The following is a 16,576-nucleotide window of genomic DNA, read 5'->3' on the forward strand; positions in this document are numbered from 1 at the left end:
TTCTGGATTTTAGCCTGTGCACCTGTAAAGTGCAAGGCAGACGGATTCTTAAGTTTCTATATTAACTCTCTTTTTTTATCGGTAGGTAACTCAAAACTCAACTACGTCCAAGGACAGGAGAAACATCTCATGCACTGAACCCATCCACACCTTCTCGGGCTGCAGCCTTCATTTACTGATGTTGTTGTAGACTGGGGGTTATCCTACTGCAAATTTTAGAGTCATGCCAGAGGGATCAAAATGCAAAATGTCTCCTATTTAGAGAGTTATAAAGCTGAGAGTCAAGGCAGACAGATACATACTGATCACTCTTAATTCCAGATATGGAGAAGCAAAAACTTTTCCCCAATTTGTGAGCTTAGAAGGAGAAGAACAATCATTAATGTGTTCCATGTTAAAGAACAGCAGAGCCTTTAGAATCAGGATCTCCTCGTAACAAACACGGCTCACTAGAAGAAGGTGAGAAGAGGAAAAGTGAATTCTAACCAATACGTTACGTGTTACAAACACTCCCATCCTGCTCCTTTCTACCCAGCAAAGTCAGATTCTGAATTTGAAACCAACTCCTGCTTGTCAACACTCTTCTTGGGAGAACTCCTCACCAGGCAACTGCCGTGCAAGGAACAACCTGTCCTGGCTTCCCAGCCCAGGCTCAGGCTCCAGGTTTCTACATTCACCATATGACACACTATGTTAGCCCAGGGTTTAATTTATTCTTTCATGCTGCTGTCCTTTAAAAGCATTAGCATTTCCTACACGCATATTCCATATTGGCCTTACAAGTAGCAAAATGCTATGGTGAAATTTAAACTAAATATAGAGGTGATATTTTTAAATAGCTCTTAGCTCCAGCTCACCAAGCTGATTTTGTTTGAACAGAAAGAGCAGGCTCCAACTTTAAGCTTCCATTGTAATTAATGATTACAACACATTCCTCTGCCGTATCAGATTTAGCACCTCATTAATGTGTGTGGTATTTTGCTTGTATGGCACAGCTGTAGTTAAAGTTGAATTAGTGTTTCCATTATAAACCCATGTTTTCAAAGGTTTATTACTCAGACACATAAGATTTATTCTGAAACGAAAATTGCCATTGAGTGTGTCAGCTGGGAAGCAATTTTTTGTCCTTCAAAATTTGGAAGGAACAAAACACAAAAAAGCAAGCCACCCTGTTTATTAATAATTCACATTTTAAAAAGCATTGCAAATACATGTTTACATGATAGTCTGTGACAGCTCCGTAGAATGTCAACGCCCACACACTCCTGGGAGATGTGTCATCTTAAAATCCGAAATAAAAGCCACATTTTTACATCACTTGATGGGAAGCAAAGAGAAGGGAAGAAAGACTTACAAATAATATAGATGAAGGAAACTTATTAAAAAAAACCAAACCATAGCACTTGTTTAGAAGCATTAATGTTAGGACTTTCAATGGAGAGGGGGGTAGGTGGGAATAAAATTTGTACTTTTAACTTTTTGGTGCCTCTTCCTGGTTCACTAATGCATTCAGCAAGAAGCAGTCAGTGGCACTGACTTCCTATCATATGTGGCATCCAAGCCTTCGACTGTCCATTAATCATGGACTCTCAAGGCATGACCAGATCATGTCCTTTGCAATAGCCATGCTAAACTCCACGTACAAGGCAAAATGTGCACCAAAAGAAAAACCTCCAGGTGCTCCACACTCTGCAATTGTGCCTTGCTACAATTAGCATTAAGACTGAACCACTGAAAAGCAAACCTTTTAATTGGGAGGCTTCTGTAGCCTCTTCTTGGCTAATTATTTCAATTATTATCTACTTATGACATGAAAATTTACAAACAAATGTATGATGAAATTCCCCGATTCTCAGTTACCACCATTATCAGAATGGATTTATTTTTGATGGCTGAGAAACATTAAAATGTTATTTTTGTAACACAGTAAAATTACCAGTTATTTTGACTCCAGGACTCATGGGTTTATCCAAGACATAATGTTTCCAGACAAGAATAAATGCATGAGAGAGTGTGTAATAGCTACTACAAGAAAACCAGGACAGGCATATCCTTTGAGAGCAGAAAGGCAGTGTCGTTACTCAGAATTGCTCCTATTTTGCTCTTCACTAGATTAACAAAACACTCCCACAACACGCAGAGTGGGGAGTATGCTTTTTCCCCAGTGTTGCCCTCCATTTTTCAAGAGACTACTCCAAACAATGCTAATGGGACGCTGGCAGCGATTGCACGTCCATTTGATCAAGTTTTAGAGGTTACTATAGTCTATCCAAAAACCTGCTGTTTTCCACACAAATAACCCAAGACACAGCAAATGCGTCTTTCTCTGTCCTGCCAGCAATGAAAGCCTCGAGAAGATTCTGTACATCAAAGGTGGTATAATACTGTGATATTTACCAAGACTCTCATGATCTCTGGATGTTTCTCTGTAGTGTTTTTGTCTCCCTTGTTGTTCCACGCATGGGGGTCCACCTCTCTTTTCAAAGCAGAGCTTCTTGTTGATGAAGTGGAAGAGGACCGCAGGGAGGATAATGAAGACTCCAGCTGCAGACAAAAACCCAACGGCCTCAGGAGTAACTAGGAAGAGAAAGTCAGGAAGAAAAGGTCAGTGCCAGTGTGAAAAACTGCCAAGATGAGGTTTAACCACATCTGTATCCATGCCTCTGTTTCACCATCCTCTGCCCAGAAGAAATAGCAATGAAATTCAGCAGAACTTGGGCTTCCATTGAATGGATACAACATCCACGTTGGAACCAATCTACTGAAGATATCGACAACAGGGAACATTACACGCTTGCCTTGGTTCCGATAAACGTCTTCATTTCTGTCATATGGTGAACTCCAACACAGAAAAGACTCTGGTTTTAATAGACTTTTGTATCAATGCAGAATTCCTCCAGCTTCAAGACAGACACTCTCAATCCGTATTGCAACAAGGATCCAGCCAAGAAAGGGTCATTAGTCATAATCATTTCTACACAGTTTGTGGTAAATTCTCAGGGCAGGCTGTGGGGAGGATTAGCTCAGAGGGCGAAAGGACCCAACACCTCCTTTGCAATTTGTGTATTTTCTCTGAAACCATGAGATTACACCATAATAGTACTCACTAACTTAATTGCATTTACTAAGAGCCAGGTTAACGTATAGCCTATGATCCTCGTTCAACTGTCACTTTACCCTTAAGTAAGATGGATATTACTGCACTACATAATTACCATTCTTTGCTGCAAAAGACCAGCCTCCAGCTCAGGTAATTCAGTTTAGCTCCCTTGGTGTCAGGTTTGGCCACATGTAATGAGTACAGTGATTGTGCACCAGCTGACGATCTAGTCCTATATGTCAACATCCCTATGTCAAACTGTAGAGAAAAAGTCTTATTTCCATTTATCATGTTCTGCCTGTACCACTGGGTCTGCAACAAACCACAGGCGCCAGCAAAAAGCTTTTAAAGCCATTTCACCTCTCTCACACATATCAAAATGCCAAAACAAGGGACAAATACTACATATATCATCCAATGTGGACAGCAAGGGCACACATGTCAAAAACTGTGCCACCTAAAACAAAAAAAAAAAGAAAAAGAAAAGAAAAAAAAAAGGCTTGTTATTCTGATAATTACTTCACCAGGAAGGGGTGAAGTTTGGCTGTTCAAGTCAAAGACCCCACAAAAATGAAACATCAGCAGCACCAGTGACACACCAGGGATGCCTGTGATTGCAAAGCTGCAGCTCACAGATGAGACGAGCAGGAGGAAAGGATGTAAACAGAGCCAGCCCTGCCTGCAAAACATCCACTGGGAGTCTGCGAGACTTGACTCAGCGAAAGACTTAGGCTAGAAGAGCTACCCTGTCTCCAGCTATAGCCTTGATAGTGCACAGCAGGAGTACGACCTCGGGGATTTAAAAACCTAAAATAATACAAGCCAATGTGCCTCAACTGGGAAAAAAATCTGCAATGCATAGCAGCAGCCCAAATGTAAAACTGGGCAGTGTTTGGGTCTGAACCCAGAGGTTATACAGCCTCTGGAGGTGCCTCTGACCAGCCTAAGGAAGGAACAGAAATATGCACTGAATTACAGTAGCTTAAATGACAACAAGATCACCTCTATATTTCCATTGCTCTCTTCTGCACGGGCAGAGTCACTTCCCTGGCGATTACTTCTGTGTCTCCCTTGTGCCACACCAGCACTAAGCAGGATCTGTGAGGACAGTGGGTCTCCCTGCCAGCACTGAAATGTGGTGCCACAGCTTGTCTGGATAATTTGGCAGGCACACCCCAGCCCTATCTTCCCCTCACACCTCAAGCCAGGGAGCAGGGCTGGGGACGTGACAGTGGCTGAGCGATACATCCACTCTGGCTATTTTCAGCTGCTGAAGTCACCATTAAGTGGCTGCCGGAGCCAAGTATAAATCAAAGGAGCTGAGTATAAATCAAAGTAGCCACAACCCCAGAATACAGATGACAGCCTGGCTGGGTCCCATCACTGATGACTCCTTTTCCTGAGCATAGCACAGGCAGGAAAAAGGATTACAGTCTACCTTACATACAAAACACTTGGGATCACCACATCTTGGTACACAAGTGTGTGTGTATGTGTGCACAAGCTCACATGCAAATTTTCCATATGAAGTTGGAGCAGGTATATAGCAAACATTTTGAAGGCTCTATGTGAGTGATTTCATTGCAGAGGGTGCAATGTAGAGAGGTGTCAAGGGCACCCCTGTTACTATTTATTAAGCCCTTTTATAAAATCTCAGCTCTGAGCCCAAGGAGATGTCTTCCCCTTTCAGAGAGGGCACAAGCAAGCCACCAATATTTTTAAACCCAAATTGTCCAGCGTATGCTCCAATATGCCACATGACTCCCAGATGCAGAAATCCTCAAAGTGCCCCTTTCTCCAGTAGACCTGCATGGTACCTTGCAAAAAAAACCAGAGGAACAAGCAGACCCTTGACTAGACCAGGCATCCAGAAAGAAAGTTTGGAGACAAATTACCAGCTGCTTTCCACTTGCTCTAAAGGATCTCAGGCTGGCACAACAGCATTATTGCCCATCTATTCTTGTTCCCTGGTCAGCTGCAGAGGAACAAGGAAGTAGTAACTCAGTGGTGTAGGTCTTGGGACAATCCTTCAGGCTTCCCCTACTCCTTGGGGCAGAGATGAAAAAGACACCTCCTGTCAGAGCTCACAAAAGGTCCAGCTGTAACTTCTAGGAAGAAGCTTTCAAAGCCGAACATTAACAACTGTGTCCACGCAGACGTTTGGGGAGTAGGGGTAAGAAGGGAACTGGACAGACCCCTCCCCATCAATCCTGAACGGCAAAGACCATCATCCAGCTACCAACAAGGGCTGAGATGCCTGCACCACCCCTCCCTTCACTGTAGGCACCAAGCAAAGAGGAAAAGTGCTCCAGAAGGACCCCTACAACTCTGGCAGGAGCTGACCCCTCCTGCAGCAAAGCACAGAGCCCCTGTCCTAGAGAGAGTCTGCCCAACTGCAAGAAGGTGGCCAGGACTTCTGCAGCACAACACAAAGGAATTCATGCAGCCTGTCCCACAGCTCTGAGCAGAAGTTTCCTCTTGTCTCCCCCACGTTATCTGTGCCAGATACTAGAGGCTTGTACCACAGCGTCTCTGAGGGAGGGCTGTGATTTTGCACCTGAGCACTGTCTCACATACGTGGGTAGAAGCGTTACAGTCTGTGCACCTGGCTCCAGCTGGAAGCTCATATCCCTCTGCGATGGGAGGCATGCTGCTTCTCTACTCCTCCCGCACGGAGAGGAAAACACTGCACCTGCATATGGTCCTGAGCACATTGGCCCAGCTCTGCTCTCAACCCTCAGCTGAAGAGCTTTCTCTGCAGACATGAAACTCCAGGCTAAGACTATGCCTGAGAAATTATTGTAAAAATGATTTGGAGTAGAGCTGTGTTCTTGCTTGTGGTGGGATGTTTGGGCCTGGAAGGGTGTTGAGGAGGAAGAGCAGCAGAAATGCATTCATGTCATGTTACAGCACTGCTGGAGTATGTCAGACTTTCTCACACAAGTAAAATGTCCAGCCTTACAGCAATAGATGACAGACTGTACCTGAGGGCAAGAAGAGGAGTTGTAGCGAGGCATTCAACTGTTCATTCAAACCCTGGGCACCCAAGTCTAGAGAAGGAGCTGGCCACCACGTGCTTTGGGACATGAGCAGTCCATTCAGCCGGGACTCACTCTCTCTTACCTATTTTTCAGCTAAGAAATTAATACCATAGATGCCTTCAGCAATGCCACAGTGACCCACACATTCTGTTGTCCTGTCCCAGGTGAGAGCACAAGCCAAGAAACGCTGTCTGTGCTCCTGGCGAGTTGAGAGCATGAATAACTGCACACGCTGCTGAAGAACAAACAGGAGGTACAGCGTGAGGGGCCTGAGCTAGGAATAAACACATCAGAGATGGAAGGGAGACCTGACAGAGGACACAGGTTGCACAAGACACTACAATGCTGTTCCTGCTCCAACAGCTACCTCCACACTACAAGATGACTTCAAGGGAGAGTCTATCTGGAACAGCAGAAGGAAAGTATTGGCCACATCATTATACGCATTGAATATGGCTAGGTTTTCGGATTATAGAAGGTTTCACAGCAATTCTACTAGAAGACTTGACCTCTCTAGAAAGACCACGAGAATTAATGGATGAAGTGCTACAAGAGAGTCTGCAATTAACAAAACCTTAATCCGTTCAGTTTTGCAAGGGTTAAATTTTGCATAAAATCCTATTCCAGACAATAGCTCTTTAATTCCATTTGATACCAAGCTTCCTGCAAAAGGAATGTTTACTGGTACTTTTTAATTACAAAAAAAACCATAAATTGTCTGTTTTACTGTCTGTGCTAATTACATTTCATTATATATCTGGAGTAAGCTATGATTTTCCTGCTGGTTCCCATGACATTTTTCATTATCAACCACTAATTGTCTAGCATGCACACTGCATTGTGAACCAAGTAGGCTGGTGCGTGGGCAGAAGTTCTAGTGAAAGCTGCAAGGCAATTGAAGTGCACGTTATTATTATTACTATCATGATGTATTAGAAAGTTTCCACCTACTTGCATACCTACATATCCTCATCCCTATCAGCAGGGTCACAGCACAATGAGGCACAGGGATCTGTCTGTAACAAGACTCATGCTTAGCAAGGCTCAGCAGCTACTGAAGGAGACTTGCGTAGGGTAAAACAATGGCAGCAGCCCCACTGCAAGGACAAGCTCCCTGCCTGTGTGCAATGGAAACACCAAGAAGGTTTCTCAGTTGCTTCCTCTACTTGGTGCCCAAAGCACGTGGGCATCAGGATGTCATCACCTTGCCCAATCAAAGCTGAGGTCAAGGTCGTAAAGGAAAATAGTGCCACATGTGGATTACTAAAGGACCAGGAGAACTAATGGGATCTTTCTGAAAGAGCAAGACAGAAAAAAGGTAAAGGGTTTTCACAAGCCATAGCTAACGCTGCTTCCATTATAGCAAAAGCTGTAATGAATCCATATCTATGTAAGCTCGGAAAGTGCCACAAAGGGTAAAGCAACTCATTGCATGTAGCATTTCATAAATTCAGACCAATTCAGCTGTAGGAGCCCATTCTTCATACCACAAACTGCTAAAACGAGTGCATGACCACTGCTTCCCAGATCATCGTTATCAGCCTCGGACAGGTGGCAATTCTATTCATGTGCACCACACACACAATACACAACCACTCCAGAAATAACTGCGTGTTTTCACAGGATTGCAGGTCTCTCCTGACATCTATTTCAAAGGAGACAAAGCCCGACCCTTTATAACAGCACTGTGAGGGAACAGTTGTATAACTCCTCCTCTTCTCCTCAAGGTGATCCACAAATACATTATCAGAAGTGCAATCAGACCACATTCAGCACTATAGCAGAAGGGTGAAATTCCCACCCAAGGCAGGAGGACTTGCCCTGCATCGAGGCTCAGTTTCACACACTTTATTTTTATGTGCTGATTTACAGATAGCAAGAATGAGGACGTTTGGCAGTCCTTTTATATAAGAAATATGAAGGACTGAAATGTACTTTTGACCTGTCTATACTTCTACTAACTTCGACTGCAAAATTTGACTGATCAAAGCGTGGAAGAATGGGCCCATTCGTAGCTGATGATGAGGTCACCTTTAAAGATTTAAGCTGCCTTATGGCCTATGACATAGGTAGGCAATTTCAAAGTTCTCAGAGACAGTACAGCAACTTCATCTCCCTTTCTGCTATGACCCACATAACCACAGCACCTAAACACCCTTCAGGTTTCAATGTGTTCATCCCCTCAGCAACTCTGTGATGCAGGGCAATGCCAACACAGCTGCTCCACAGAAGGGGAGCCATGGCACAGACACAACCCCAAAATGGTGGCAGTTAGGCCCGAAAGAAGAATCAAGAAAAATTCCATCTATCTATGCAGGTACTTCAGTGTCTAGAAATACCTCACTTTTCACCCCAAGGCTGAGTGAGGCTCTCAAATAGAATATCTACAGCACCTTCCTAGAGGTGACATCACAGCGATAGCCACAGGCCTCTAGGCATCTCCTCAGGTCACCTGAAAGCCACAAGACTGTCATTTCTTCTTCCAAAGTCTGATTCTTCTTAGGGACACAACCCAGAAGAGGTGCCTGACATCTCCTGGCAACACTGAGTTCAAGGGAAGGCACATCAGACACAACAGGGGACATGGAGGCAGTGGCATTAAGCAAGGGCGCTCACCTAAGAAATGGAAGGCCCAAAATAAGTTCTTCCTTAAACCCACATTTTCCTTTTCCCAGCACCATGTCCCAGGTGCATAACTAGAGGAGGGCACCATCCACCCTTTAGCTTGGCTCACTGTGCAGCCCATTTTGGGACCAGCACTGGTACATGTTGGAAAGTAAAATGTGGGAAAGCAAGATGTGCAGTTCTAGCCACCTGGATGATAAAGGAAGATCAATACTAACATGACCATCTGGATGGCTGAAGACATAATACTAACATAATAAAATATAAAGGGCCTTGGACAGATTACTTTGAAGTATGTTTCTCGTAATTGTAAAAAGTTATAGCCCAGACTCGTGAGAATGGTATCTCGGGCCGGATAACCACCCCCAAGCGCATGGGATATGTGAATGTCCTTGGGCCTGGTCTGTGAATGAGTAGAAAAACAAGTGAGACAAATATCACATGAGCTTAGTGTGTTCTTAATAACAATCAGTTGAAAAGTACCTTTTTGTAAACATCTTAGTCCATGCCTGTATCTGTAAATCCTATAAACTGTCAATGGTGAATAAAGAAAGCAGCCTAAGCCTAGGTCCAGGTCAGCTCTCAGCTTGGCCAGGCTCTGAGCTCCTTCCTGAACAAGATCTCTGCCTCTGCGTGAATTTCTCTCTGCGTCCTGGTACGCGTTGTTCCTAATTGCCGCAGGCACACCTGTTTGGTTTTTTTTTAAACCTGCTCACTGAGGTTCAAAAAGGGCAGAGCAAGACTTGAGTTTTCAGGACGCAGTCTGGACTTCACTGAGAACCTGCTATAGATCAATGACCATAAACACTGGGAGGGCAAACCTCAGAGTACCCAGCAGCTCACCTGTGAGAGCCATAAGCCAGCAATGAGGAGGTCCAAGGTCAAGGCAGCTTCCCTCAGGCCAGATTTTCCAATACATCTTGCTATACATTACCCTGTGACAGCACTGTTTTCCCAGCAGCAGAAATCCCACTCTGGCCTTGAGCAATGTTCTTGGTGACGTTTGCAACCAAGCAGATACAATTCTGTGAAATATTCTGCCTCCAACAAAAGGCATTCTCCAATTAGAAAAGACGAGGTATTAGTTTTGCTGGATGTGTTTCAAATGACTGTGAGCACGAGTTCAAGTCAACAGCAAGTACACGGTGTTTGCAAATGATGATGCCTGATGTTCTGCATCCAGAAGAGCCCTGGCTCTCACCCCATTCCTCCATCTGTAAGCACACACACCACAAATACAGATGAAACAAGGGAACAGAAATGTGTCCTAACAGACAGAGAGGCATTGACACTTTCTAATGAAGGTGACTCAAGTAACAGCTGAGGCCTCTAAAGGGTGATTCAGAGACTAATTGTCAATCTTATTAATAATCTTAGAAAAGGCTCCAATTCAGCATGGTATTTAAAAGCTGTTGATGTTAACAGGGCCAGGGAGACTGAGAATTTGAGCAGCACAGCACTTGAATTGCTATTCACAAACTGAAAGCTGGTTCCCCCTGTCTCAGGGCTGAAGAGGTTTAATGGGGACAGCATGAGGAACCCACACAGGCCTTGGTCCTCCTGTACCACCACCAGTCCCTGCCAGGACTGTTCTGAGAGTTAGGCCAGCAGCTGAAATAATCAAAGTGAAAAGCACAGCCTTCACAACTGTTTGTGTCAGTCCTTCTCCAGATCACTGAACTAAAATTTGAACTGAGCAGAAAATGACTTTGCTAGTGTACAACCTATGAGAAACCCTTACACTCAAGTCTTTGCTCTGTCATTTCTTCTCTGTCTCAATATTGACTCTAATCTCTGAGCTGTGCTCAAATTCTCAGCTTTGCATGCTGGAACTATTTTCCCTTGTCAAAACAGTAATCACGCAAAGCAATGAGGGGACTGACTTGGTGGTCAAAGCTTTCACCTAACATGGAGGAAAACAAGAAAAAGGCTGCAGTGATAACTGTCTGTGCAATCTGGATTAGAGCAAATGAACGGAAGAGGCTAGTCCCTAAAAGTCAATCTCCTGCTGCTTAGGGATGAAACCATTACTCAAATGCAAGTCTGAATCAAGCAGGACAGAGACCTGAACTTGCCCTGTCTATGTGTCCTTTGACTGTCTGACCTCCCGAAAACCTACCACAGTGGCAAGGGACAGCTGGTTTCTCTCACCATCACCACAGTCTGCTCAGAGAGGAATTCCATCCTGAATAAGGACACGGCTTGAGTCTAGCAAAGTTTTTTCAAGATGATGTATTTCTTTGAAAAAGTTATATTTTAAACAGAATTTAATTGTCTGACAAGAGCACGCTTTCTCAGAAGATTCTGAACCCACTCTTACGGTAGTAGGTCTGTCTTTGATCATGTCCCAGGCTTGTTTTCAGTCACAGGACAACACAGCGTTCATAATCAGATGCATTTCATCACAGCTGACACCACCACTGCCTTACTGGGAGAAAGGGAAGATGAGGGCTGTCAGTCTGCCACCTTTCTTGAACACTGAAGGCACGCTTTTTTTTCCCCCTTTTCCTTAAAGACAAGTTCTTTGTTGCCATGGTATCACTAATGCAGTATTTTGAGAAAGGGAAAGAAGATAACTGGGCATCATCACAGTGACACATCTTTCAACTGCCATCCTCTCAAAAAGGGTAAATAAGTAAGGATGCCAATGTAGACTTTTAAAGGCTCCTCCACACTTTTTAATTTCTCCCTCTCGCATACAGGTTGTTTTCCACAAAGGTCTAGCCTTGGGTTTACGGCAGAGAAGGTCAGAATTTTTCTCTCAGCAAGCACTGTCTCAGTTTATTTATTAATTCCTTCTCTTCTCCCCATGCTACCCAACACCAGCTGAGGTACGAACTCACAAGAGAACAGAAGCACCTGCACGTTCAGAAAATGCCAGTCTGGCTCCCCATATTAAACCATGCAGTGACTGTTTCGTAATTCTTGCTTGTGCAATGATTTCTTCCTGAATTAACAAGGTATCTACTGCTGAGCACAACTCACATTTATCTCAACAGTAAGAGAAACTAAAAAGGGCACTCTGATGGTGTCTTCCATGTACCACCTTCAACACACCGGGTGTTCTTGTTAGCCTTGTAGCATGTCTTTCCTATCACTGCCAGAATTACTTTAAAGAAACCTTAGTAAAGGCCTTGCACTCAACACAATGGCACTTCCCTCCTTGACGGTGCATACGAGGAGATTGCATCCCTTCCAAAATTTCAGAGAAAGCTCTGCACACTGCTGGCGCAACCCCATTATCTCAGTAAAACCAAGGAACAGAGAGAGATGCCCATGTCCCAGCACACTCCCCAACTTTGAGTCCAGATGAAAGAACACGCAATGACAGACTTGATGACTTCCAACTCGCCACCACTGCTGCAACAGCATTCAGAGCGGTGACGTGATGAGCTTTACATCTCCCAGGTGGTGCAAAAGGAGGAATAATGGAATGAAATGAAAACTTACATAAGTTGAATACATCAAGGCTTCTGCAACAGCGCAGGGACCAGAGAGCAACATGCAAAGTAGTGAAAGATCCCTAGAATAGGTCAAGAATGTAACAGTGAGCACACAGTCCTCTAGCAAACAAAATAAGTATTTTACATTTGGGAGAGAAAGAAGAAAGAGGAGGAGAGGGAAGAGAAAAGGGGATCTCAGTGGCTGCTTCTTTTTTACATGGGGAGATAACAAGGAATAAGTTGTCTCCACTCAGAATTGAAGTGCTCTCGTCTCATTGGGATCCTTATGCTCTCATGTATTTATTTTTCTAATCCACAAAACCTTGTTCTGAGTTCCACCAATTTGACCCAAGGCAGAATGACTCACCACAGCAAAAAGCCGGACAGCCGCTTTTATTTTTTTTTTTCAAAGACCTAAATAAACCCTACTGCATCAATTGACCAAGGACGATGCAGCAGTAAACGTCTCGCTGAGGGCTGTGCGTTGCCTTGGCAACCCCGCTGATCTCCATTGCTCCAGGGACTGGAAATGTGCTGCCAACAGGCGATTTCAGCTAATCAAACCAAATCTCTTAATACTTAGACAATTTCCCCATCTGTGGAGAGCAAGCCATGTGCTCAACAAAAGCAGGGCACCCTCTGAACACAGCCCTGGTTCCTCTTTGACCCGTTATTTATTGGCTTCTTGTAGGACACGGACATCTCCCGACAGCTACTGAAGGAGATGAGGGGTGGCAAGAGGCCACAACACACTTGCTGTCTGCACGGCAGCTCCATCCCTGCCCTCAGCACACACCTGGCAAGCTGCAAAGGGGGCAGGTGGTGAGGGGTCCAGCTGCCCACGGACAGCAGAACCCTCACAGGGTCCACCTGCCCACGGACAGCAGAACCCTCACAGGGTCCACGTCTCAGCCCCTGACCTCTGAAAGAAAAATAAACTTTCCAATATTGGTAGCATACACTCCCTACAGGCCTGAGAAGGGTGAAAACACGTAGCGCCAATCCATTCCGTCCCTTTTTCAACTCTCATTAAACACATCCATGTAAGAGCTGTGGCAAACTGCTGACCAAAAAGAAAAAAGTGGGACAACCACATATCTCTCTGCTTTCCCAGACCAGGGATTACTATCAAACCGCAGCACAGAACACCTGCTTTTTTCTAAAACTTCCAATTGGCAATGCTAAAAGGGCAGCTTTGGTGGGTAATTTTGCCTTGAAAGCACAACCAGTAATTGATTTTTTTTTAAAGTAGAAACAAGACCAACCTTCCTACAGCTCCACTAAAGGTTTCCAGCCCCAGCATTTAAGCCCAGCCACAAAGAGAGATGATCAGTCTGACATTTAGCGCAACCAAGGGGTCACAAAAAGAGGCATAGACAGCAGACAGGAGAGAGATTTTCTACACTCGTGCTGCTGCTGAGACAAGAAATTCTGTTTGGTGATGATGACATTCACGTCTGTGAAAAGCCACCAGTTACCATCTAACAACCCTCAGCTCTACATCACTTAAGGTGGGCCTGACTATGACCTTTCCACACAACTGCCAAAGGAAATCAGGGTGTTGGAATAACAGACTCAACCCTGGCCCTCAGACTCTCCTTCTGTTCCTGTCCTCAAAGGACACTAACCCACCACTCTTGGAACCTAAAAGCCACAGGCCCTACACTGAGTTTCATTCCACACACATCGTTTGCTGCCAGATTAACTCATGGTATCGCCGCAATTGGTGTGGGGAACCCTTAGATGTTTTTTTTTGTCCCAATATGAAGGACATCTGCACAGGAGATGCTGCCCCACCACATAGCTCCCTGGGACCTGGGCTGGCTACCAAGATCAGGCTCCAGCTCTTGAGGAACAGGGTGGAAGAATTGTTGGTATTTAAAAGGCAGCCCCGAAGCGGAAGAAGGCTACTCATAAAGTAGGGTGTGGTTTCAAAGAAAGAGTGTATTGTGGAAGATTTCTAGGCCTCTGGTATCGACCAAGCGACCTACGCCCTGGGAAAATATGTTCTAACAATAACAAAAGCCATTAAAACAAATGCTTGGGGAAAAAAATGCCAGTGGTTTCTAGAGTAATGTGTTTAATAGAGGGAAGAGCTTAGCAAGCATTGCCACCTTCTACCGTGTCACTATGAACACTTCTCTATCCACATTTGTTTAACAAACCAGGTAACCTGTTACTAGGGCTGCACAGAGAGTGAACTGAAGTCATCGCTCAGCTAACCAAATGCTCTGTGATAGAGGAAAGGTTATGAAGTCCTGCAGGCATAAGGAAGAGGGAACCAGAATTGGTTTTAATGGCCAGGAGAACAGCTGGCTTTCCACATGTGCCTTCCCACCTTATTCTTTCCTGTATCATGCCCTGTTTCTATTCCAGACACTCTTTAGCCTCGTTTAATCTCAGTCCAGCCAAAATGAATCAAGGATGGACCCAAGGAACTCATGCCCAAAATATCTGTCTCTACAGGGCATGGAAAATCAAAAGCATGCAAATCAAAAGCAGAGTTGTCATCGATCTAATGGGGAGCAGGAATGATCTCAGAGAAAACAAATGTTGATGATGCAAGACACCCCCAGTACTTCCTTTGTAAAAGCAACGTGCAGAGCAGGATCCCAGCACTACAAAAACCTGTGAGAATGGCCCGCTCCAGATGAAAGCGACCACAACGCTGCCTCGGAGGATTCATTTGCGTTAACAAGTTTCAAAGCATCTGCCTAGAGTTTCTTTCAAGCAAAAGCTGTGACGTTGGACTGTTCTCAGGGATAAATGGAGAGCCACGCCACTTCAGAGCCAGGAGAATAGTGAGAAGCGGGGAGGCAGATAGAGGCGATTGTTAGCCAAAACAGATGCAATGGAGACAGACTAAAATAGATTGCACGTACTTCAAGGGCTTCTGCAGTTCTGATGCTCCAGTCGAGCCCTCGAGAGCAAACAACCACGCACACATTTTGCAAAACACTTGACATAAGGACCACAAGAATAAAGTGCAGCATGTTCCTTGGATGTTTTCAGACACACTGAGCCAAGCTATGGGGTCTCCTTAAAACTTCATCTGGATCTCTTCAGCTATATTATCCCACAGCCATCATGCTACATTTAGGTCCTTTCTTAGCCTACCTCAGTCACAAATACCTGCAAGTACTCATGGCCTGCCTTGCAAACTGATCACATGTGCCCTCTGTTTATCAGGAATGCAAATACTCTGCACTTGTGTTACTCATTATGGATCTAAAATCATGGTCTTACCACTGCTTTACAGTAAAATCTGAAATGACAGCAGGAAAGAGTAAAATGTCAAAGCACAAAACAGAAGAAAAGGCTAAACGCTATTTCATTACTTGCAATTTCCAAGACCTTTGTATTTCATGAAAACCAAAGATGCATGCAAATCCAAAGTAACAAGTGTTGGTAACACAAGATTTGCTTTTCAAACTGTAATTGTCACCAAAGTAACAAACTAGGAAAGCTATCTTCTCACCAAGAAAGAGCCACAAATCATTCAAAACATGAGACTTACCTCATCACACTTACATAAAGCGGCAAAACAAGCCAAACCAGAAATGAAACCTCCCAAGAACAATTTTCTCACAAATAACACATTTCAAAGCGTTCTTCCTGGGACAGGCTGCTAAATCCTTGAGGCCTGCGGAGTTCACACACGCTGGGCAAAGCTGAAGAGAAGCACAGTCCTGAGTTTCAAAACCAGGACTGGTGCCCGTGCTCTTTTCTCTGCATGTGTTTGTTGATTTAATGTCCCAAGGAAGAAGGAAGGCTGCTGGTTGGTAAACATGTGACAGGTACCAAAGGAATGCTCGCCAGAAAAACAAGAGATAAAGCAGACTATGCAGCTTTCCGACAGGGTTTGTTTAAAAACTACCGCCTCACCTGTAGCTTTCCTACTGCTCTTAAAAGTGCTAGGTCTTTACTCAAACAATTGCTGACATATTTGCCTTAAAAAAAAAAAAAAAAAGCCATTCATTTATCATGAAACTGTGAGTGATTTTTCTCTCCTGTACAGAGATGTAATTTATTACTCAGCTTAAATAAATATTTTGGACCCACTTTAGAAATGCACTTTTTACAGTCTGCATTCCCATAGATTTGCACTGGAAAAAGTGAGGATCACAGCAGGTATTGAGTCTAAAATAAAGTGTTTCCTCCCCAGGGAGCAACCTACCCCTTGCACTTGCCAGCCCTCAGACTGCCATTATTTCCCTGCCCACCCTCCGTCCAACCCAGTTCCATCCCTGGGGGCTCCCCAGTTGGAAGAGCAAAGCCACACCAGCAGCTCTGCACTTGCTGACGGGGTTTGTACGCACAGAGGTAAAAACTGCTCTTAGAGCAAAAGGTGGAAGCACAGCACCGAT

At 44.4% G+C, this 16,576-nt stretch overlaps 1 protein-coding gene across 7 annotated transcripts in view; it reads right to left on the minus strand.

The window, feature by feature from the left end:
* Positions 1-16,576, minus strand: part of SYT16 (synaptotagmin 16) — a 119,801-nt gene that overhangs the window by 58,908 nt on the left and 44,317 nt on the right. For 6 of the 7 annotated variants that reach the window (XM_071809746.1, XM_071809748.1, XM_071809745.1 and 3 more), the window contains one exon: positions 2,398-2,577. In XM_071809746.1, the coding sequence (XP_071665847.1) occupies positions 2,398-2,577 (180 nt within the window). Of the gene's footprint in view, positions 1-2,397; positions 2,578-15,726; positions 15,874-16,576 lie in introns of those variants that run through there. The other variant, XM_071809740.1, reaches the window with a different exon arrangement.

Source organism: Patagioenas fasciata, chromosome 5, assembly GCF_037038585.1.
Source record: "Patagioenas fasciata isolate bPatFas1 chromosome 5, bPatFas1.hap1, whole genome shotgun sequence".
NCBI classification, from domain to species: domain Eukaryota; kingdom Metazoa; phylum Chordata; class Aves; order Columbiformes; family Columbidae; genus Patagioenas; species Patagioenas fasciata.